Source organism: Emys orbicularis, chromosome 2, assembly GCF_028017835.1.
Source record: "Emys orbicularis isolate rEmyOrb1 chromosome 2, rEmyOrb1.hap1, whole genome shotgun sequence".
In the NCBI taxonomy this organism is placed as follows: domain Eukaryota; kingdom Metazoa; phylum Chordata; order Testudines; family Emydidae; genus Emys; species Emys orbicularis.
The window spans coordinates 195,849,457-195,875,158 of NC_088684.1; the positions used below are offsets into that span (position 1 = coordinate 195,849,457).

Sequence of the window (25,702 nt, forward strand, 5' to 3'; positions counted from 1 at the left end):
CTGGTGCATCCTTGAACAGCATTTCTGAGATAGTTCCTGTCACAAGACAATTGCTCTGTCTACTAACATGTGGAAGGGCTAATGGTCACCGAAAAGAACCTTAGAAGCCCAATTAGCCTTACTCACTGACAACCTCTAACGCTGCTCAAGAAGGAGATCAATGTCTTCGTTCAAAACAGCCACGGTGCTGATATATTAGTCGCATCATCCCTAGTGAAAGGTTTAACGTAAAATGATGAGTTAACCATGTGCCATTATGTCCCATATTCTTCATAGAAATATGCGTATGATATGAATATGGCATAACTAAGATGTATTTTTTGCAAGATGGGTAGGTCATGTGAGATATCGATGGAAAGGTTATGATTTACTGACTATGATTATCCAATGTGTATGTATGTATCATGTCTATATCTGAAGTTAGGTATATTAACTATGTAACAATTACAACTGTGTTTTCATCTGGGGAACACCCACCAGACAGTATTCAAACAGCCCGGATGGGCCATTTAGAGGGAAGTCTTTGAAGATGCTAATCTCCCTCCTTCCTGAGAAGTTTCCTGGGATGCTGCTTTGACACTGCAGGGTCAGCTGATCATGTAACCTTGTACTGGACACCCTCTTCGACTTCTAGTGTTTTTCCATTAAGAGGGGGTGGGAGTCAAACTGGGAAACAAAGGATTCCTACCATATGCAAATCCTATCTAAGGCTGGGGAGTGAGTTAATCTTGGTTCTTCTCCAATGCCTCCCTGCCCAAGAAGGAAGACTGATGAAAACTCCTAAAGAAACAAGAAACAAAGGAACTAAGCGGGGGGAAGGGGGACAGGTAGGGGCTGAGACCAGGTGAGAAAGGTCTAGCCTGTGAAAGGCATACCTGGAGATTTAAGCTGCAAGCAGTGCAGTTTACCTTTGAGAAATTCTGCAACCTGCATAAAACAACTATTAGGGTGAGAATTTGCTACTATTAACCAGTTAACTTAGTGTATTAAGTTTAGGTTGTGTTTTGTTTTATTTGCTCAGTAATCTGCTTTGATCTGTTTGCTATCCCTTATAATCACTTAAAATCTACCTTTTCTGGTTAATAAACTTGTTTTTTGTTTATTCTAAAACAAGTTTGTGTAATTCATAACTGGGAGGGGGGGGGAAAGCTGTGCATAACTTCCTCCACATTGAGGGAGGGGACGGATTTCATGAGCTTACGCTGTATAGACCTCTATGCAGCGCAAGACAATATAATTTTGGGATTGCATCGCAAAGGACGTGTACACTTGAGTGCTGGGCAATCCCCGAGCTGAGTCTTCCCACATAGAGCTGATCTCAGTGTCTGTGTATCTTTCTGCAGCTGGGCGTATCCCTACCTGTGTGTGTGCTGGAGAAGGCTTGAGAGCCTGGCACAGCAGGACAGGGTGAGGGAGCCCAGGCTGGTGGAATGGGCAGGCTCAGTGGGACCCCAGTATATCAGGTGGCACCCCAAAGGGGGGTGGTGGCAACCTGTCACAAACCACATGTAATTTCCCACATGGTATTGTGTCAAATGCTTTACTGACATCCACATAGATTAGATCTATTGCATTCCCCTTGTCTAAGAAATCAACTCTCTTATCAAAGATATCAGCTTAGTCTGGCACGATCTACCTTTGGTAAACCCATGTTCCATTTATCTTCATGTCTTTAATTATTCTTTCCTTCAAATTTGTTTTAACGTGTTGCACACAACTGGAGTCAGGTAAATGTGTCTGTCTGCAGTTGCCTAGATCATCTCCCTCCATATCTTAAATATAGGCATTACATTTGCAATTCTCGAGTCACACAGTACCACTGCCAAATTAACAAATTTATTATTTATTTAACTGTTTTTTTTAAATTACTGAAGACATCCACTCTGGTTAATCCGCATTTAGACAGATTTAAAAAATACCCTTCAGTACCAAATAAACCAGAAATTACCCCTTTGTAGCTTTTCCATCTTCTGTGACATTACATTTTAAGATGCAAGCTAATTATGGTTAAATACACTTGTAAAATTGTAAACAACGTTATTTTAAATGCACAGTACATATAGAAGGTAATTTCTACAATCGCAATACTTTGTCCTTTTTATACTTTGTATTCCAAAATACCACAAAAGGTTAGACTACATTTTGTAGTGCTTGTGTGTGTAGAGGCCTGTAGGGGCAGTGTCCTGGGAGGGCAGCTGAGCCCCGAGCCCTGAGTAGGGGGCGGAGCTTGGCTGATTAGGGGGCCTATAAAAGCGGCCGCCTAGCCAGGCAGCGGCACAGCTGCGAGCAGCGGCACCCAGGAGCCGGCAAACAGGGCTGCTAACAGGGGAGTCTGAGTGGGAGTTGGCAGGAGGGCGCGGTGTCCCGTGTGCCGTGTTCCCCCAGGTGCAGCGGGCAGAGACCACAGCAGCCATGAGCCAAGCAGCGGGGGACACAATGCAGATGATTGCATGTGGCAGCTGCGGTATGTACATGGTCCTAGCGGGGGTGCCTGAACAGAGGTATGTCTGCATGAAATGCCGCCTAATAGAGCTGCTGGAAGAAAAGATCCGAGGTTTGGAGATTCAGGTAGAGACCCTGGTAGAGTTCAGAAGGGGGTTTGAGCAGCTAATGGAGCAAAGGCAAGGGGTGGCTGAAGGGGAATGCTCAGGGGTACAGGTGGAAGCAGGGGCCAGGGTCTGTGAGGGGGGAATGTCGGGGGGAGAACAAGCGCTGTGGAAGCATGTGACCGTGAGAAGCAGGCCAAGGAAAAGGAGGGTCAGTGAAGGAGAAATAGAGCTCAGAAACAGGTTTGCGTGTTTGGATAACAAGGAAGGGGTGCAGCAGATGGCCACTGAAGGGGGAAGGGTGAGGAAGAAGAGAAGAGCGGCTAGTCCCATAGAAAGAGGGGAGGAGTTGATGGAGACAGCACCAAATCTGGGCCCCGGGACAGTACAGGGTGGCATAAGAGAGACTATAAGGGAAAATAGGAAGAGACAGGGGTTGCGACTAGAGGGAACAGGGGATAGATTAGTAGATTGCACTGTCACCAGGCAAAGGCAGGTTTATGTGATTGGGGACTCCTTACTGAGGAGGTTAGACAGGCCTGTGACCAGGGCGGACCCAGAGAACAGAAGGGTGTGCTGTCTGCCGGGCGCTAAGATACGGGATGTGGACCTGCGGTTGAAAAGGATCCTAAAAGGAGCAGGTAAGAACCCCTTGATCATCCTTCACGTAGGAACGAATGACACGGCTAGGTTCTCGCTAGAGAGAATCAAGGGAGATTATGCCAGGCTGGGGAAGACGCTTAAGGAAATCGAGGCTCAGATCATTTTCAGTGGGATTCTGCCTGTTCCTAGAGAAGGGCAGCAAAGGGCTGACAGGATTGTGATGATAAATAGTTGGCTAAGGGAGTGGTGCTATAAGGAGGGCTTTGGGATGTATGGCCACTGGGAGGCTTTCGGGGACAGGCAACTGTTCTCACGGGATGGACTTCACCTAAGTAGGGAAGGAAATAGACTTCTGGGAGGGAGGCTGGCTCATCTCATCAAGAGAGCTTTAAACTAGGAATTCAGGGGAGACGGTTGGGAGATGTCCAGTTAATCTCCACGCCAAATTACAACACTGAGAAGGAGGGTGACGAGACAAGAACAGACATAGCCGGGGGGAAGAGATTGGACATAAGGAAGACGGGGGGGATGGATACTAGACTTATAGGTCATACTGGCTGTACAGTGTCCGTACCAAATCGGATAACAAATGGGAGGGAGGCTAAACGGCATAAATTAAGATGTTTATACACCAATGCGAGAAGCCTAGGTAACAAAATGGAGGAATTGGAGCTCCTGGTCCGAGAAATGAGACCAGATATCGTAGGAATAACCAAAACGTGGTGGAACGGTAGTCATGACTGGAGTATAGGTATGGAAGGGTATGTGCTGTTTAGGAACGACCGGAACAAAGGTAAAGGTGGGGGAGTAGCATTGTATGTCAATAATGAGGTAAACTGTAAAGAAATAATAAGTGATGGAATGGATAAGACGGAGTCTGTCTGGGCAATACTCACATTGGGTAAAAAAACTACTAGAGCCTCCCCTGGGATAGTGCTTGGGGTGTGCTATAGACCGCCGGGATCTAGCCTGGATATGGACAGGGAACTCTTTAATGTTTTTAGGGAAGTAAATACTAATAGGAACTGTGTAATCATGGGAGACTTTAACTTCCCGGATATAGATTGGGGAACAAATGCTAGTAAGAATAATAGGGCTCAGATTTTCCTAGACGTGCTAGCTGATGAATTCCTTTATCAAGTAGTTGCTGAACCGACGAGGGGGGATGCCATTTTAGATCTGGTTTTGGTGAGTAGTGAGGACCTCGTTGAGGAAATGGTTGTAGGGGACAACCTTGGCTCGAGTGATCATGAGCTGATTCGGTTTAAACTAAATGAAAGGATTAACAAAATTAAATCAGAGACTAAGGTTTACGATTTCAAAAGGGCTAACTTTAATAAATTAAGGCGACTAGTTAGGGAAGTAGATTGGACTAACATATTTATGGATCTAAAGGCGGAAGGCGCCTGGGATTATTTCAAGTTGAAGTTGCAGGAGCTGTCGGAAGCCTGTATCCCGAGAAAGGGAAAACGGATCGTAGGCAGGAGATTTAGACCGAGCTGGATGAATGAGCGTCTCAGAGGGGTGATTAAGAAAAAGCAGAAAGCGTACAAAGAGTGGAAGAGGGGAGGGATCAGCAAAGAAACCTACCTTATTGAGGTCAGAGCATGTAGAGATGGAGTGAGAAAGGCCAAAAGCCGTGTAGAGTTGGACCTTGCGAGGGGAATTAAAACCAATAGTAAGAGGTTTTATAGCCATATAAATAGGAAGAAAACAAAGAAAGAAGAAGTGGGACCGCTGAAGACTGTAGATGGAGTGGAGATTAAGGATAATCTAGGCATGGCACAATGTTTAAACGAATATTTTGCATCGGTCTTTAATGAGGCTAATGAAGGGTTTAGGAATAGAGAGAGCGTGACAGAGGGGAATAAAGGAGGGGGGGGTTAACATTACAGTACCCGAGGTAGAAGCCAAACTCGAACAGCTTAACGGGACTAAATCGGGCGGACTGGATGATCTTCATCCGAGAATATTAAAGGAACTGGCGAGAGAAATTGCAAGCCCGTTAGCGATAATTTTTAATGAATCTGTAAACTCGGGGGTGGTACCGTTGGACTGGAGAATAGCTAATGTGGTTCCTATTTTCAAGAAGGGGAAAAAAAGTGACCCGGGTAACTACAGGCCTGTTAGTTTAACATCTGTAATAGGCAAGGTCTTGGAAAAAATTTTGAAGGAGAAAGTGGTTAAGGACCTTGAGGTCAATGGCAATTGGGACAAATTACAACATGGTTTTACGAAAGGCAGATCGTGCCAAACCAACCAGATCTCCTTCTTTGAGAAAGTAACAGATTTTTTAGATAAAGGAAATGCGGTGGATCTAATATACCTCGATTTCAGTAAAGCGTTTGATACGGTACCGCATGAGGAATTATTGGTTAAATTGGAAAAGATGGGGATCGATATGAAAATCCAGGGGTGGATAAAGAACTGGTTAAAGGGGAGACTGCAGCGGGTCGTACTGAAAGGTGAACTGTCAGGTTGGAGGGAGGTGACCAGTGGAGTTCCTCAAGGTTCGGTTTTGGGTCCGATTTTATTTAATCTATTTATTACTGACCTCGGAACCGAATGTAGAAGTGGGCTGATAAAGATTGCGGATGACACAAAGTTGGGAGGTATTGCCAATTCGGAGAAGGATCGGGATATCCTGCAGGGAGACTTGGATGACCTGGTAAACTGGAGTAATAGTAATAGGATGAAATTTAATAGTGAGAAGTGTAAGGTGATGCATTTAGGGATGACTAACAAGAATTTTAGTTATAAGCTGGGGACGCATCGGTTGGAAGTGACGGAGGAGGAGAAGGACCTCGGAGTCCTGGTTGATCGCAGGATGACTATGAGTCGGCAATGCGACGTGGCCGTGAAAAAAGCTAATGCGGTCTTGGGATGCATTAGGCGAGGTATTTCTAGTAGGGATAAGGAGGTGCTGCTTCCGTTATACAAGGCGCTGGTGAGAGACCTCATTTGGAGTACTGTGTGCAGTTCTGGTCTCCCATGTTTAAGAAGGATGAACTCAAACTGGAACGGGTACAGAGAAGGGCTACTAGGATGATCCGAGGAATGGAAAACCTGCCGTATGAAAGGAGACTCGAGGAGCTCGGTTTGTTTACCCTAACCAAAAGGAGGCTGAGGGGGGATATGATTGCTCTCTTTAAATATATCAGAGGGATAAATACCAGGGAGGGAGAGGAATTATTTCAGCTTAGTACTAATGTGGACACGAGAACAAATGGATATAAACTGGCCGTTGGGAAGTTTAGGCTTGAAATTAGACGACGGTTTCTAACCGTCAGAGGGGTGAAGTTCTGGAATAGCCTTCCGAGGGAAACGGTGGGGGCGAAAGACCTCTCTGGCTTTAAGATTAAGCTTGATAAATTTATGGAGGGGATGGTTTGATGGGATAATGTGATTTTAGTCAATAAGTCAATAACGTGCCATCGCTGGTAATTAGTATCAATGGTCAATGTGGGTCTGGCTGGAGAATCTTGCCCGCATGCTCGGGGTTCTGCTGATCGCCATATTTGGGGTCGGGAAGGAATTTTCCTCCAGGGTAGATTGGCAGAGGCCCTGGAGGTTTTTCGCCTTCCTCCGCAGCATGGGGCAGGGGTCGCTTGCTGGAGGATTCTCTGCGACTTAAAGTCTTTAAATCATGATTTGGGGACTTCAACAGCTGAGTCATGGGAGAGAATTATTCGAGGAGTGGGTGGGTCAGATTTTGTGGCCTGCATCATGCGGGAGGTCAGACTAGATGATCATAATGGTCCCTTCTGACCTTAAAGTCTATGAGTCTATGAGTCTATTAAATGTCCATTTAAAAATCAAATCTACTTGATAAATTCTTGTGAGCTGAGAATTAATGGGGGTTCTGTAGAAGGGGAATTGTACTGCTGATTTGCATTGGTTTCATTCGTCTTTACCCCTAGTAAGTCAGACTACAGTGGAGAATGACTTGTTGAATTTCACCGCTTCATCATCACCAGAAAGAGTCACCATGGCAACAGCGAAAGACTATGCATTATAAAAATACTCAGCAAGCTAAACAAGATAATGCTTTAAGATAAAGTTGTTCAATAGTATGGCAAAGTGCCAGAAAGGGGGGAGAAGCAGCATTTTAACTCTGGCAATGAATCCAGAAGGAAATGAAAATGCTGATTATATTAATTCTAAATGTATGTGAATTCAGTGCCAAGTACAAGCGCAAGAATGATAGCCTTAGAGACTGAAGTCCTGTGTGTAGCACAGGCAATGGCAGTGCATGCCTCCCCACCAGTGTGTCTCAAACCTGACTCACAGGAACCACTTCTAGGCACAAGAGGGTGATTTAGTCTCTAGGGCACATTCTAGTTTTGTCTCTATGGCTGCCAACCTGAGAGCTAATTAGTAGTAGTTATGGTATGGACACCTGCCTGCTTAGAAATGGATTGAGACCTAACTGTGGGCATCCAAGTTTGAAAACTTCGTCTTAAGCTAATATGTAGCATTTGTTTTTCACGGTAGCTCTGGGATTATATTGCTAGCACTATCAGGTGGTCTCATGTTATTTGACTGGTGAACCCCTGCTGCTCACTCCCCTCCTCAACATTACTCCTGAGGGAATTCTGTGCCAGAACATTAAAAATTCTGCAAAATTCTGTAAATTTTATTTGTCAATAAATAAATGTGGAGGCTCCAGTATTGCAGTGGGGAGCAGAGGCCACTGGCTGCACAGAGGTGGGAGATCACCCTGCAGCAATCCCCCGGGACATGAACTTGGTGGTGAGGCTTCACCTGACCCTGACACAGCGCAAGGGTCGGGTGTCCCAGAAACACTGGGGGCTCTGCCCCTCCATGCCAGGCACACTAGGTGTGGACAGGCAGGCTCAGCTCGGCAGGATTCAAGTGTGGAAGGGCTTAGTGGGGGGTGGGGGGGGTGGCGTATGGGTACGCAGGGGGGATCTTGATGCACAGGGGTTGGGCAGATGGGAAATGGTTCTGACTGGCCCCGGTGGGTCTGACCTGGCACCATCTGGGGTGTCCTCAGCCCTGTCCTCCCACAGTGATTTACTCTCTGCTGGCTGCTCCGGGTGCCCGAAATGACAAGCTTTGCTTTTCTGTTACAAAGTCATTTTTCTGCATGGAAGCAAAGAAATCTGCAGCGGACATGAATTCTGTGTGCATGCAGTGGCACAGAATTCCCCCAGGAGTACAACATGCACACACACATCTCTGCTATGACACCAGTGATAGCACCCATCATAGTGTTCTTCTTGTCTCTCCAGGGGATCTCTGCTGGTAGGTAATGATTAGCACGATTCCTGTAGCACTGGCAGGACATAGAGTCAGAAAGGGAGCCACTCCTTGCAATATCCATCCATCTTGAATTATTTTTGGAGCAACATCTGTTTTAGCACAGTTAACTAACCAGTGTGATCTATTCCTTTACTTGAGAGACCTTATCCAAGGTCTAGCAACAACACAGATGTACAGTAGCTTCATTTCAATGTGAACTGTGCTCAGCACCTCTGGTAATATGCCATTGATTTAGGAACCTATATATGGATTTATGAGTCTAACTTTGGGGACCTAGGTTAGAAGGTTTTGGCTTCAGTCATCCAGCACCAAGGTTTTGACATTGCTGTATCTAAAGTGCAACTAAACTGTGTGGGTGAAATCATAATAAATCTGAATAGATGTAGCTGAAGGCTACCTAGCAACCACAGAGGCGGTTACTGTTCAGTTACTTCACAAGACATGTTCTTTGCAGCCATTTCAGTGTGAGAGGGTGGGAGCTGACTATATTCCAACTGCCTTTCCCTTTAGCACAGCAGGATTTAAATCTGCGACTTTCAAAGGGCCATTGTCATTGTCCTCCTATCCAATTTAGTGCCTAAGGAAATTTACACTAAGAATTGAAGTACACCTTCCAGTTCTGGAATCAAAGGGCGGTCTTATTTCATACCTCTAATTTTTCATGTACTTTCCCCCCACACTTCACACTAGAAAAGCCTTTGGTATGCAAATTTTGGATGGTTTGGGAATTCTCTCAAACTAAAACCCCCCAGTGTGCAAACTATCAACTTGCTAAAGTAAGGGGCATTAAAAACAAATGTGTTGTTCATGTATCATTTATTAATATCACGTGTGTGAGTCAAAAGTCATATTGTCTGCAATACGGTCAGATTGGCAGTGACCTTGGGGACTTTTCACCTTCCTCTGCAGTGTGTGGGTGCGGGTCCCTTACCAGGATTATCTGGGTATCTCTCACTTAATCATTTCCATGCCACTGCAGGAGCCTCGGGCATTGGTGCACCTCAGCCCCTCCTATTCTTTGCCTGTGGCACACAACAGTCTAGTTTCCCATGGGCTGTAATACTTTGGTCTAACTGCAGTTGTTGGGCTTAGTCAGTGGCAGATTAGCCACTGGGCCAACAAGGCCCACGCCCAGGGGCCCAGGCCAATTGGGGACCCCCGCACCTCAACCCAGTCTTCCCCCACCCGCCCACCTGGTGGTCCTGCTGGGGAGCGGGGTCGGGGCACGGGGGCTTGCCCCACTCTGCCCACCCACCTGATGCTCTTGCCGGGGAGCGGGGGAAGCCCCCGCGCCCTGCTTCCGCTCCCCAGCAGGAGCCCTGGGTGGGGGGGGGCAGGGAGGACTGCAGGTGGAAAGGGTAGGAAGGGGCCCCCACTTGCTCTGGCCCAGGCCCCCACAAACCCCTAATTCACCTCTAGGCTTAGTATGTGGGTGCTGGGTGGTGTTTGTGGCTTGTGATATACAGGAATTCAGACAATGATCTGATGGTCCCTTCTGGCCTTAAACTCTATGACTCTATCTTTTCTTGGAGTTAAACAGCCAACTTCTTTAGATCAGCAGAGATCCTGTACAAGGACTAAGTTGTTCTTAATTAACATTGACGGGGGAGGAGGGGTGTCACTGCACCCACCTCCCTCACCTCACTTCACGTCTTTGACAGTGAAACTACACTAGTTCCCCTGTATGAAGGGGACCCGAGAGAGGGTACCTGTTCTGCACCACAGTGGAGTGAAGTATAAGTCAGGAATCCCTCAACGACCTTTCACTCCTGTCACTTTGACACTACATTCTACTCACTGTGGAGTTTCACGTCACTATAATTGGTAGGGCTTCACTTTGTTTCTCCCCTTTGTATGTAGCAGTTATTTATCAGAGAAGTGTCGAGTGAGTTTAACCGCCCCCTCTACTCTCACTGAGCAGTGGAAGAAAAATGAGGAGAAATCTCTGGCTCCTAACCTTGATGCTGCTGCTCCCCACTGAGAATGAGGCCAGGCCCCCTTTAATTCCAGCTTCCAAATGAATGTGTTAAGAAAAGCCCTGCCGTTACTTCTGAGTGGACAATGAGGGTCTCTTGCCAGGTAGTCCTTCTTCAGCTATGACAAAACTCCATGTGTAGTGAACTTTCTTTGTAGGAAAAAATTCCTTTAGTTATAGAAGTCCAACTGCACTAGTTTATTTTCAATAAGTTAAACTGGGGCAGGCGGAAGGATTCCATATGCCCTTCACAAAAGGGCCCTTTTATTTAAAAAGCATAGGAAGGTGATTTTGTAAGTACACTAGATTGAAATGGGGGCATGAGGCATAATCTTCAGGCACCAGTTGATTGGATGATTTCAGAGAAGATGAGCAACAGGATAAGAGAACTTATGAGGAACAATTAATAAAACTAATGGCTTTATGCTCCCTTCTTACATGGTACAAGGTAAAGGGGATGGGCTGAAATGTTACAAAAAGTTGGCTGTATGGAGGGCATGTGTCATTATATGGTAGTCTCTCTACCATGAAGCTGCCAACACCCCATCGGCTGGATTGGGGATCCACAATGTTGGAGGGTGTGACGCATGGCCAGAAAGGCTGCAAAATAAATGACTCAAATTCAAACCTTAAAGACAGGTGGGGAAATAACCTTTGTGTTTTTGTGTATTTACATATAAGAACATAAGAACATAAGAAAGGCCGTACTGCGTCAGACCAAAGGTCCATCTAGCCCAGTATCTGTCTACCGACAGTTGCCAATGCCAGGTGCCCCAGAGGGAGTGAACCTAACAGGCAATGATCAAGTGATCTCTCTCCTGCCATCCATCTCCATCCTCTGATGAACAGAGGCTAGGGACACCATTCTTACCCATCCTGGCTAATAGCCATTTATGGACTTAGCCACCATGAATTTATCCAGTCCCCTTTTAAACATTGTTATAGTCCTAGCCTTCACAATGTATGGGTAGTGGTCAACAATGTAATCAATGGTCCCTGTCTATGCTGTATTCTGATAATTCAAAGATTAAAAGAACATCCTAGCATTTAAATGAAGTGTAAACACGGGATATCTCTGTATTCATCTCTCTTTGAAATGTATAGCAAATCATCGGTGAATGGTGGAGGAGCAGGCAATTGTCATATGATAATTCGTATAGCTAAGTACCGGTGATAGACTGCCGTATGTTAATCTGTGTGAATAATTAGCGACAATGCTTAGGAAATAAGGGCCTATTGTTCCCTGAGGGGCTCCAACTTGTCAAAGGAGACCTGAAATTGTATAAAAGATCCTTGGGACCTGATCCTTTTTGATCTCAGATCTGCTTAAACTTCACCAGGGGATGTTTGAGTTGCAAGATGAGATCCCAGGTAAGCTGGTACACCCGGGATATGATATTGGACGTTGGACTATAACCTATGAACTAAATTCTAAAAGAACTCTTTGCAACTACAAAGCTCACCATCTCTGCTATGAATCTGAACCTCAAGAATTGAACTCATGTCTGTATGTATATTGATCTTTTAACCATACTCTCTCCCTTTTCTTTTTTAATAAATTTTAGTTTAGTTAATAAGAATTGGATATATGCGTGTATTTGGGTAAGCTCTGGAATATTCAATAACCTGGGAGGTAATGTGTCCGATCCTTTGGGATTGGTAGAACCTTTTCTTTTATATGATGAAATAAGATTTTCAGAAATCTTCATCATATTTGACTTGGATACCTGGATGGAGGTCTGAGGCTGGGTTACTTCAAGGGAACGGTGTTGTTTGGATTTCTGAATAACCAGCAAGGTATAATAGAAGCTGTTTAGTGCTAGCTTGGTAAATCTAAATATTGAATTATCCACCAGCTTTGGGGTTTGTCTGCCCCATTCTTTGCAGTTCACCCTAATTGGGTAACCTCAGCTGACCCCCGTTGGGACCCCGGTCACAGAGGGTGAAGGGTGGGACATCCTCCCTCCTCCCTAACCCCCAGGGAAATCTGTTCAGAAGTTAATATCGCCTCATACAACTCCCCTTCCTTGACAGAAGAAAAATTCAAAGTAAACTCAGCAAAGATCCTTAGAATTTCCCAGTCCCCACAGACTTTTCCTGCAAGGAGCCACGACGTGAGCCTATGGTTTTTTGAAGTTGGTATACTTACCATGCCCTGGCACTAAGATTGACAGATGGATAAAGCCACAAACCAATGGATCAAGAGAGATAATTAGGTATAAAAACACCAGGGACCTGATTCTGATCTCACCTACACTGGCTTGACCTCAGTGTAACTCCAATAACTTGAAAAGCCTAACTTGTGATTTACACTGGTGTAAGTGAAATCAGAATTAGGTTTGCAGCTCTGGGCAGACGTCAATGTAGGCCTGGATTGCATAACTCTGAAGGGAATGGAATGAACAAATTTGTTAAATATTTTATCTGAAGCCTGGGGAGCTGAAAGATAAACCACTTATTCTAAAGTCAGGCGCACTGTGTACTTTCAAAGGCTGTTGGTAACAGCCAGTCAGAGAGCAGGATGCACCTGCTAGGATCAGCAAATTGTTTTGGTTTCCCAGCATTTTCAGCCTAAGATGAATGTGGTGCTGGCTAATGGGATTTCTCATTCAAAATGGCCTAGGGAAAGCAGACACTGCAAGGGTGGAAAAGAAATTTGCAGTTTATAAACATATTTGCTCTTAAAATTAGATACTCTTTGGATGGGGCTGCACAATAGAATGTATTCATTTATCAGCACAAACCAGTGCTGCGAACAACCTGTTTGTCAATACTTGCATGTAAAATAACCAGTACTCCAAGGAAAGTGGGACCACAGCAGCTAGTTTTAGGCACATGATTTAAACCCCACAAGATTTATGCAAAACAGAACATGAACAGCAATGTTTTAAGAACTGCTATAATGCCATTGAAATTTAACATCCATCTGCAGTGTTATAAGGCCAAAGCCTCACTTTGCTGGTATATAAGAATCAGAAAGCAAAACAGACTATAAACCAGCATGAAACAGACCAGTGAAGCTTCATTGTCTAAAGTGATTAAAATGCAAACAAACAAACAAACAAACAAACAGCACAAATATACATACAAAATGTGTATTGTATAGACTGTATATGCTGGATGCAATGAAGGGTGGATTCTTTCTCATCTGAACTGATAATGTAAGGATGCTAGAGAGAAAGACAGACATATAAATATGTACTCCTGCCCACCATAGGGCACATCCATTAATATTTCTCCACACCTTACTCATGATTTTAAAGCCAATGATAAATCCCTTTCTTTTTCGTTCTGATTTTGCATCCCTCATTGTAGTCACCTTTGTAAAATTCATCCAGGATAGATTTTTCCATTTAGTTTTAAATGCTCAACTGCTTTTCCTTGCAGTCAGTCCACACCTTACCTGAATCTAAATGCCAGGGGTCAGTGGCCGCAGACATTGGTGGGATGGTCAGTGGAGATGCTCCGCAGTTGGATTCCACTAACTCCCCTTGAACGTGGACGTGAGAGGAGGTGTTGGTAGGTCTCAGGGCTGCCTTGAGTGGGGCAATCTGGTTGAACTGCACTCTAGACAGGCAGCCAGTGAATCCTGGCGTATTGTATTGATAGATGTCTTGGTCGATCTTCCCAGTTTCTAAGAAAGAGAGAGAATAGACTTGTCAATGCAATTGACCGGGTTGGAAACAGTGCAGCTCAACAGGTGTGGTTTTAAACACCCACTCTCAGGAAAGCCCTCACATTTCAGACCTTGCCAGGTTTCTCTACACTGCAGTACTGATTGAAGTGGGAATCTTCAGGCTTTGACATCACTTGGCGACACAACTGTTCTAACATTAAAATGAGAAAGGTGAGTGGGAGGGATCAACACAAGGTGCAAAAAACTCTTCTCCAAATAAGAAATGAAAACAAAGGAGTAGCTCTGAGGACTCTTCCAGTCAGTTTCTCTTTTCACTCATGTGAAACTGCTGCTGTGACTGTTTCCTTTCATTTATTCTGGCCTGTCTCTCTTCAGCTCCCCCTTTGACAGCCCCCCACAGACATCATCGTTACCCATTTGTATTTACCATTAATTGTCATTGCTTTCTGTGCTTCTCTCCCCATTTGCTTTTTAGAAAGATCAAAAGCTCCCTTGGTCTAAGGTGGGAAATATCCACTCTAGTTCCTCCCTGTCATTAGAAATTCTGAAGAAACTGCATGAATGCATCTGCCAGGAGACAGCAAATTCTCCATACTATTGTTAAAGACTCAAAGAAAGCTATATGTTCTCACACACTCACTCTTGTACCAGAGTTTACATCCACCAAAAGCATTTTGGAAGTCAGACATATTACATCTTGCTGCTGTGGATTAATATTCAAGATGTTAAGCTGAATTTGTGCACAGATTGTAGCGCTCCACTAGGTCCTCTTGACCTTCCTACTTCCAAACGATTTGGTAAAAAACCCTAAAACAATACCTACAAAACATTTAGCACATGCCCTTCATTTTTGCCAGAACATGCTGTTTAGGTAAGAGTGACTCTTCACAGTACATAAGCACTGTAGTAACAATATTGGTATTCTGTATCAGTAGTATTAGAGAGTAGATTAACATTACAAGCCATTACTACAACTCCAAACATTCCATTTTCATTACAGAGAAGAATTCAATTTCATTTTCTTCTTGATCATGCAGAGTAAATAAAAATGCAACATGACAGAATGATGTTTGTGCTGCATTAATCTGGAGCCATTGAAAGAGTGGTCATATGCGCATTTCAGCTTCAATTTCTTTTTTCCGGGGTCTCATTGCCTAGGTCAGCAGTGACTAGGGTTGAAATTCTGGCCTGAGTGAAGTCAGTGGCAAAACTCCCATTGACTTCAGTGGTGTAGGATTTTATTTGTAGGGATGGAGAAAAGGAAACACCTCAGGCTGCTCAACAGCAACCATTTCAGACAATTAAAGAACAGTGTTAACATGCTCAATAAAGGAGCTGGTTAGAGATACCATAACACAGTATATATATAAAGCAGGCAAGAAAAATAAAATAAAACAACAACAACAAAAAATAGGGCTCATATTCAGTTCTCCCAGCTGTGTGAAACATTTGCAACAAAACCCAAACCACATGAAACATCTGGGTCTGAGCTGTGCTACTCACTCCAATTTTAGAACAGCACAACCAGGGCCGGCTCCAGGGTTTTGGCCGCCCCAAGCAGCCAAAAAAAAAAAAAAAAAAGCCGCGATCGCGATCTGCGGCGGCAATTCGGTGGAAGGTCCTTCGCTCCGAGCCGGAGTGAGGGACCGTCCGCCGAATTGCCGCCGAATAGCTGGACCTGCCGCCCCTCTCCGGAGTGGCCGCCCCAAGCACCTGCTTGCCAAGCTGGTGCCTGGAGCCGGCCCTGAGCACAACAAGGCTCTGATCCCTGACTGGACCCTGTAGGTACTACTGTAATACAAACAATAAATATTAATGCTACCTCTAATATTCATAATGATGTTGCATCAAAATGAGTGAGATTTACAGTTTCTCTTAGTTTCAGTGTTATATCTAGGGAGAATGTGGCAGTTTCAGTTTGAGATTCTGAGTGCAGATGGAGTGGGGTTGGAATGACTGAAGGGAGAATATGGATCAAAACTGAACAGCCTGGTGAACCAACTGCATTTTGCACAGACCAAGTTTATATCTGTGTCTCTTTGATTTGGAATGATAAATAACAACAATGAGCATTGTATATTTATATTGGTGTAGCCTTTAAAGGCCCAACAGCATTGGGATGCAAACACAAAGGCAGACAGAGTACTTGTCCTGAACAATTTATAATCCAAGAAGGGTGGGCACAGAGATATGACGGCATATTCGCATTAGAGGCTTATATCCATTGGTACATGAACTGATTGGCTTTATGCTTCCCATTTTACCTTTTCCAACCCGCCTGAGAGGTCCCTTCTTTCTCTGCCAATTCAAATCTAGCCTTCATTGGCAATACAGCTATTTTTCATGAGCAGTCACTGTACAGTGACTGTCATCTGGAAAAAAATGGACATATGCTTAGAAGCAGGTTAAGGACTAGATTAAGTCAATTACAATAATTATATTAGCGACTTGGTTCTTCCAGCCAACCCTCCTAGAAGCAAAATGCAAATGCAAGACCCCACCGAACCATTTGCAGTACCAGCATTATGTTTTCCAGTAATTTTGTTTTAAATAAAAAATACATATTTTGTATGTAGCACCTAGAAGCCATCCCAAAGACAATGTTAGTGAATTTAAATTTATTACCTGTAAGCCCTATCACTCTTTCAAATAGACAAGATTCATACGTTCCCTGAATATTAAAGTGTCCCTCACTATAATACAATACTTCTTGAAATAGAACAGTTTACAGAATACATGTAATTTATGATTGGAAATCCTTGTTTCTTTAGGAAAAGGAATCAAGTTATATTGCAACCACTCCTCTACTTAAATTCTGTAACCATTATGTAATGAACAGTTTATGAAATGCATCCTTGTTCATATTTAGATGGCTCCTGGAGAACTTAATCCAGTAACACCAATAACATAATCTCACTTAAAATCTTAAATGAAATGATGCTGCTAAAAAGCTACTAAAATGATGAAGCAAATACATTTGTGCTGCATTAGCAGAGTCAGTGACAGATACTGGCTCCAGTGAGCACTTAAAAATAATAAAACACTTTGCCAAAGACCTGCATTTTTGTTAAAAAAAAAAATTCCACAAATAACACAATGGTGCAAGATGTCTCGTAAATTTGTAATCGTCTCACATCACATCCACATTATAAGAAGAATGATCAAACAAGCCTTTTTGTCCTATAACTATGCACAAGTTTTTCCTTTGGATGTCCTACGGGGCTCTCTGTACTGATGTTCTCTGATGTTAGGCTATTGTACTTTGTCTTCCGTCTCTATTAGAGTCTGTTATATAAATACATTCCTTTACGAGTGTAACCATTATAAAATGAACTACGTTATCATTGCCATGACTAGATCCATTTCTCCCCCAGAACAAAAGAGAAAAACTAGGACACAGATTTGCATTATTTTTTAAAAAGAAAAGAAATGCACAAGGCAACTGTATTCCCTTTAAAAAAAAATTTCAGCTGTTAAACTAGTACAAAGTCATACCAATTAATGTTGCTAATTTTATCACTTTAGGGCCTGATTCTGCAGCCCTTACTCACATTGGGAAGCACCTTACTACATAAGAAATCAGTTATTTCAAGGGGACTGCTTATGGAACGAGGTACAGATACTAATCAGTGTGAGTTAAGTTTGATAATCAGGACCTACATATCCCTGGGTGCCTGATCCTGCAGTCCATACCCTGTGAAACCAATGGGAGTTTGGGCCTATCTTATGTATTAAGGGTGGAATTTTCAGAGGCCCCTAAGTGATTTAGGTACAAAAGTCAATGGGAATTCAATGGGACTTTTGTGCCTAAGTCACTTAGGGAGCTGCTGAAAAATCACATCATAAAGGCATTTTTTGCTTCATCTGGCTAAGGCTATTTATTTATTTTCCTGTCATGTTTCCCTTCATATCCCTGAAGCAAGATGCCAGCAAGAACCTTTTCACCTAGAAATCTGCAGATCTGGGATTGAGACCACAATTGCACAGCAGCTGGCCCAGACTGTAGCACAGTGCATGAATCCATTACAGTGCACAAACCTATCACACTCAACCATTCACAAGAAACCTACACGGCTAGCTCCCTAGATTAAGGAATCAAAATGAAAAACAATTTAAAATCCCATAGATGGAGAGCCTTGTGGACTTCATTACACTTAGTAATTTTTGCATAGAGTGTCTCCCCTGTAATTAAAATGAGCAAAAATTAGTAATTCTTTTTTAAATAAAAAATATCAGCAAAATAGTAGAATTTAACCCTCAGTAATTGCTTTGGTTTTTAGAATAATACTTGTGTGCAGCTGTCATAGAAACATGACAAGAGTGAAAATGGTCCTGTTTCTATACTGAGTATCAGAGGGGTAGCCGTGCTAGTCTGGATCTGTAAAAAGCAACAAAGAGTGCTGTGGCACCTTATAGACTAACAGATGTATTGGAGCATGCGTCTGAGAAAGTGGGTATTCACCCACGAAAGCTTATGCTCCAATACATCTGTTAATCTATAAGGTGCCACAGGACTCTTTGTTGCTTTATACTGACTGAGGGTTCTGCTGTAAATTCAGAGGCTCTTCCCATCTAGGTGAATGAGGGATGAGTTTGCTTAATCTGTCTGGGCATTATAATGAGAGAAAACACCTTTAGCCCAAGTATTTTTGAAATAAGTTTTGCACTCTTTATTGTAGAGACCTTTCAATGAGAGATGAGGAAGGCTTGAAACAACCAGAATGGGTAAAAAATAAAAACAAAAAAGTCCTGAGTCCATCTTGTTTTTGCCATGTCAGCAGATTATCTGCTGCAATTCAAACATCAGAATTCCTTTTGGAGGATTAACAATTTAGATAGAAAAGCCACTGTAAGGCAGTCATTTGGAAAGATTTCAGAATGATTCGACTAATTAAAATAAAATAATAAGATATACCCTCTGAGTGTGAGTTTAACTCTTTCTATACATTCCACTACAGTGAGCAACAAACATGCTTTTCTAAAAGGAAGTTAGGTCATACATTTAGGATAGCCAACTTTGTAATTGCACAAAACTGAACACCCTTGCCCTGCCCCCTGCCCTGAGGCCCCACCCCCTCATTCACTCCAGCCGCCCTCCCTCCGTCAATCGCTCTCCCCGACCCTCACTCACTTTCACTGGGCTGGGGGAGGGGATTGGGGTACAGGAGGGGGTGAGGGCTCCAGGGTGGGACCAGAAATGAGGGGTTCAGGGTGCGGGAGGGGGCTCCGGGCTGGGGCCGGGGTGCAGGAGGGGGTGAGGGCTTCGGCTGGGGGTCTGGGCTCTGAGGTGGGGCTGAGGATGAGGGGTTTGGGGTGCAGGAGGGGGCTCAGGGCTGGGGTAGGGGGTTAGGGTGTGGGAAGGGGTGCAGGATGAGGGCTCTGGGAGGGGGTTGAGGTGGGGGTGTGGGGTCTGGGAGGGGGTTCCGACCTGGGGCAGGGGGTCAGGGTACGGGCTCCGGCTGAGCAGCGCTTACCTCAGGTGGCTCCCGGTCGGCAGCACAGCAGGGCTTAAGGTAGGCTCCCAGGCGGAGGCGGCTCTGCGGGATGCTCACTGCCCGCGCCTGCAGGCGCCGCCCCCGTAGCTCCCACTGGCTGCGGTTCTTGGCCAATGGGAGCTGCGGAGCTGGCGCTGGGGCAGCATGCGGAGCTTCCCTGATCGCCCCTGTGCCTTGGAGCCGGACATGCTGGCCGCTTCCGGGAGCAGCGCACTTTTAACAGCCTGGTCAGCGGTGCTGACTGGAGCTGCCAGGGTCCCTTTTCGACCGGACGCCTGGCAACCCTAACTTGTGAGAGCAAAGGCTTGTCTACACCAGCCTAGACCTTAGTCTGCACCAACTGGCCTGTCTGGATCTTGCTGGAGTGCATTAAAAATTCCCCCCAGTGAGCATTAATGTAGCCCTTTTCAAACAGTAATACATGATGCACACGAGGAAATTTTTAAAGTGCGCCAGCAGGGTCCACACGAGACAGTTACTGCGCCATACACGGCCGTGCATTAGAATTCACACCCCAGCTGGGGCAGACTAAGGCATCATATAGACAAGCCCTGAGTTGGAATTCACTAGTCTAACATAAGACTAAAAACAACACACAGTATAGGATAAAGGAATTGTGTCTGGGGATCACAAAGGCACAAACAGACAGCACCATCATAACAGTGGCTGCAGTCAAGCTATTTAGATGGCAAGCTCTCTGGGGCAGGGACTGTCTATTTTCTGCTGTGTTTGTACAGTGCCTAACACAATGGGATCCTGGTCCATGACTGAGACTCCTAGACCTACCGCAATATAAATAAAATAATAGCAATAACTGTTGGGTTCAGGTTACTGTCAGTGCACATTTGTTAGAACACCAGGTGAAAGCAGATGCACTCACATTAGTATATGTCACCTGCCTGCAGTAACTAAGTAACTTATCACACTTTAGCTCCCTTAATTTTTACATTTATTTGCAGTATTTAAACTTCATAGGTGTTTCTAATGTCAATGGAAGAAACCACAGAAAAACAACACACATTTGGCTTCTGCAGACTTGTACAGGTCTCTGTGAGGCTAAGTCATATCCTTTTAATAGTAATACTTCCTTCATGTATGGAACTCTCCATTCAAGGATCCTCAAACGCTTTATAAATATTTATGAATTAAGCCTCAGTGCCACAGAGCAATATGTATTTATCCTATTCTACAGATGGGGAAAATGAGGCACAGAGATTAAGGCCGACAATTCATAAATGGCCACTCCTTTGGGTGCCTCAGTTTTTGAGTGCCCAACCTGAGCCCCTATAAACATCATACAGCTCCCACTGAAAAAAAAATATGGCAGGTGCTCAAACACCTTTGGAAAAAATCAGATGTAAGGTGTCTCAAGTTAGAACCCAAAAATTGTTGTCCCTCTTGAAGGTTTGGCTCCTTCTGACTTGCCCAACATCACACAGGGGTCTGTAGCACAGCCAGGAATAGAACCTAGCTCCAAGACTTGTGCCTTAGTCACAAGACTATCCTTTTGGCTATACACAAAAAGCATAGGGATATTACTGTGAAATGTAATACCTGCTCTGATCTTCTGCACAGCAAACCAAGTTGCACTCCCCCCTGAGTACAATCTGCTAAAGAGGGTCATGGTGGTTTCCACCAATTATGTTCCAGTAATAATGAAATACAATAGAACTCTTGAAGTACATAGGACGTGGAGACGTATAACAAATGAGTGCACAATAGGATGCATACCACTTACCTATCTTAGGGTTTTGTATTGGTGCCCAATATTATATTATCTGAGCAGTTCTAAAGTCAAATATATTGGCAAAGCAAGATCCTTAGTGGACTTGATGGAGTCTTTCGTACTTTTTCCTTTGGGAATAGGAAACTCCGCTTGGGGTAGTTTTTTAGGAGTAAGAGAAGAGAGGAAGAAGTGGCTGTTGTAAATAATCATTCCGGTTATGGTGGAAACATTTTTTATCATGGAAGTAGGTCTTACAGCATGACCATAAGTTTACTGAAATGTCTTATAACATGTATTCATTTAACTTCACGAATGCTATCTCCTACAAAAAGAAAACAAGAGGGCATTCAAGCTTTGTTTAAATTGTGCTAAAGAATAATCCAACTGCTTGATTAGAGCATGATGGTTTATATTTAAATAGGCAAAAACAAACTCGGATGTAGAAAAGTGGTACACCTCTACCTCGATATAATGCGACCCGATATAACACGAATTCAGATATAATGCGGTAAAGCAGTGCTCTGGGGGCGGGGCTGCGCACTCCGGTGGATCAAAGCAAGTTCGACATAACGTGGTTTCACTTATAACGCAGTAAGATTTTTTGGCTCCCGAGGACAGCGTTATATCGGGGTAGAGGTGTAGTTTAGTTATTCTGGAAATATGACAGCCATACAAATAGCGAGGAAAGTTTGGTTTGCCACAGAATGATATTTCCAGCTCTGAAGTGCTGGATTGCTATTTTATTTCATTTAAAATTATGCATCCACTTATTGGATAGACAAAAGGTATATTAAATTGAACCTAAATTATCTCTATATAATATTACAACAGACTATATACGTGAATTAATTGATTCCATTAAATGAACGACTAATTGCTTTCAGGTCAATCTTAACAATACATTTTCTCCAAAGAGAGTACCAAGCATTCTCTTATCTCTTCAACTCAGAAAGATATCCTATTACATTACTGAATTCTCACAGATCAGCCCTGTAAGCATTCTTGTACCATGTACATGTTACTGTATCATGGGCAACATTACAACAAAAGGCAGTTTAAACTCCATTGAAAGGAAGCTATTGATTTTAAAAAGTCACAGTCTGCCGAGCACGTTGGAGCACTTTCTGGTTTCCAGGATTTGACATCTACTCTAGATGGAATGGCTCAGAATGGCACAGGCCCCTGCCACACTGAGGTGCTTAGATACCCTGAAGATGGGTATGGTACAAAACCAAGATAGAGAGATTAGACAAGTAGGATGTGATCACATACAGTGGGCAGTTAGAGGAAGATCTGACCTAGTATGGCAAATCCTTTCACCGGAGCATCAAGTACCATACAGCCAAAATGAATGCTTTGGCGGAAGGCAAGAATCCATAATCATAGAAATGTAGGGCAGGAAGGGACTTCAAGAAGTCATTTAGACCATCCCCCCAGTGTGAGAGAGGACCAAGTATACCTAGATCATAACTTGTTCTTAAAAACTTCAATCACTGGGATTCTACAACCTGTCTTGGTAACCCTATTCCAGTACTCAACTATCCTTATAGTTGGAAAGTTTTTACAGTTAGAAAGTTCTTTATTTAATTTCATCTTGTTGATTTCAGACAAATTCTACCAATTTATAATGCACCTAGCCAATTGCATTAACTCCAGACAAAGAAGAAAATACTTCTTCCTGGCACCAGCATCTAGAGCATGAGATCAGAGGGTTTTTTTTGGAAAATAGCAAGCATCATTAAAGATGGGACAAACCAATGAGTGTCCAACACCATTAGGCCAGGTTACAAAGTGGCCATTTATACCACCTAAATCAGCAAAATTCTGTTGAAGGCAATGGAGCTGTAGTGAATTACAGCAGTTAAGGTTCTGGCCAGGTATGTCTGGAAGACCTCTCCTCTCAGATAGTAACAATTCCACTACCACAGAGTGGATGATTTTGTTTCCGAATTAAAATTCAGTAAACAGTACCAACTTAGCTTGAAATGATGAGAAGCTTTTTTGTCATTATTGTAAATACAAGCCAATCTGTGTTTGTTATAGGAATACAGAGGTCTGTGCAATCCTGAAAATTTAATCCAGCAAACAAGAATTCTGACTGATTCTCTGATATTTAAGGTAGTTTGAACTGAAGGAATTAACCCTTTGAAGGCTGGCATACTGCTCATAGTCAACATAATTTACGGCACTGCTGCAAAGTTCAGTGGAATTTGAGGCCGTCAAATGTACAGTATAACCGTCATTTTTCAGAATGCCTAATAGATGACAAATAAAACCTTCAGAAAAATGGGGTTTCAGTAAAATGCATAGCACTTAGTGCTGTTAGAGGCGACTGATTCACAAGCGCAGTTATGACAGATGCATTCTATTCCTGCACAGAACAAGGAAAGAATGGGTCACAGATTTCTTGCATTAAAATTCTTTACAATTTTGGCATCCATTTGCCATGACAGGACTAGACAAGTATGTAAGTTTATGCTAGGTTGCATTATAACGACTTGTTGCAAGTCATTAGATAGAAAAATGAAAGAGCCATTTCGCCAGTGTTGTGGGGATGCTCTATAGCTGTATATCTGTAAAAAAAAAAAATTAGTTAACAGATAAAGTACCAGTAGATGGCACTCACCAATATATAGCATAGTTCTTGGGGTTTTGTAGGACCAATAAAACGTGTTGTGCACTGCAAATGGCTTTCTCTGGCTCCTCTTTACATCAGCTTTTAACAACATTAAGTTGGTAGATATGTGTGGGCTGAGAAAGCTAATGAGCAGCAGCTGCCTTTTAAATCTTCACAAATTATGCACAGCATGGAACTAACTAGAGCTATTGCAACTCTCACAGTGCAGCAAGAAAAGACTATGTAAATCTTATTAACATGAGCTAGGAATAGAAATATCACCGTCCTGGAGATATTTCACATGTAAACACAGACCTCAGAGCTGGACACTCTTCATTAGTTCACCTCACTCTGTTACCTGTATATGAACATTTTTTTATATTTAAGGACAAGTTTTCAAATAACCTAGGAGTCTAGGACCCTTTACTAGGTCCCAAGCAATTCAGAGGGTTGCATGTACAGTCTGGTAACTTTGAGATTTTAACAAATCATATAAATATCTAAATTATCAGGTCCTCAAAAATGATGGTTTTCAAGATCAGCTCTCCTACCAGAGCAAAATCCACTAAATCCTACATGGAGTGCCCCACTGGAGGCATTATGTCAATATGTGATGGCTCATCAAAGCCAAATGTTACAAGAATGAATGAAAACTAGCAGCATCCAACTCCATCATTGCAGAAAAAATTCATATAAAAGCAGCAATGGAGCAGCATCCGAACGTTGGAAGCTTCTCCAAAGCGGTGGAAGCCCCTTCCCCTCACAGTAGTGCCTCCCCTCAGCAGGGAATGATTACCTCCATCTGGGGCATACATGTGGTGAGATAAAATTGGAGAGGGCTGACGCCTTGCTACCTAACACCTGATCTGACTGGTGGCATCCAGCAGGCCTGCTCTTTCTTCGGGCATAGTCCTGGGGAATAGACCCCTTCTCTTTTTCCTCCCTCCACACTTCCAACTCTTCCAATGATGCCCCCTCCATTCTCCTGCCTTGAGTGTGTGCCTCCTTCCTCATTTTCTTCACCTGGTGCCTTCTCCCACCGCCCACTGGAAGCCCCCTTTCTCTTCTCCCAGCTGGTGCTTCCTCCTTCCCAACCACGAGATCCTCACTTTCTCTCTTAGCCTAGTACTTGCTCCCCACTTCTTCTTCTCCCACCTGTTCCTCTCTGAACTTGAGGGAGCTTTGCTGGTGGCAATCTCAAGGCCTCTGGAAACTGGCAAGGGGAGGAGGAGGACACAAGAAAAGAAGAGATGCAGCTTAGCAGCAGTTTGAGCTCTGACCTCTGGTGGCCAGAGGCGGGAACGGCAAGGAAAAGCTGTTTTCTCTCCAGCACCACTTGTTTGTGACAGAGAGCAGTCCTTGGATAGCACAAAAAGCCTGGGTATTTCAAAAGCTTGGCTATTTCACCTACCACTTTCCTTGGGAGATTACTTTAATATCCAGAGAATACAAGAGCCTACCTGACTTAATGGAACTTGTTCTTGTAACTGACTTAAGTTCTTTTGATAATCTCACCCCATCATTTGTAGGCCCCTGATATATAGCCTAAAATATTCCCTTGCTTAATGTAATCATGTTAGTCTATGTAGATCTTCCCCACATCCTTGTTGTACCCTCACTCTAATTGATGTTGTCACCCTTCAAATCCTTGCACTACCCTCCCATCATTTGGCTAAATTGTACATTCAGGGCTCATCTACATGGTGAGGTAATACACGCTACCGGGTATGATTTCTAAAGTGCACTACTGTGTTACACATTAATTGGTCCAAATAGACCTGGCTAGTGCATACTAGAAGTTCCCTGGTGTGCTTTAA

At 43.6% G+C, this 25,702-nt stretch overlaps 1 protein-coding gene across 1 annotated transcript in view; it reads right to left on the bottom strand.

Annotated features, from left to right (window-relative positions):
- The window catches only part of CNTNAP2 (contactin associated protein 2), a 1,144,465-nt gene that overhangs the window by 12,732 nt on the left and 1,106,031 nt on the right, over positions 1-25,702 (bottom strand). The window contains exon 22 of the mRNA XM_065398395.1: positions 13,814-14,044. Within this exon, the coding sequence (XP_065254467.1) occupies positions 13,814-14,044 (231 nt within the window). The remainder of the gene's footprint in view (positions 1-13,813; positions 14,045-25,702) is intronic.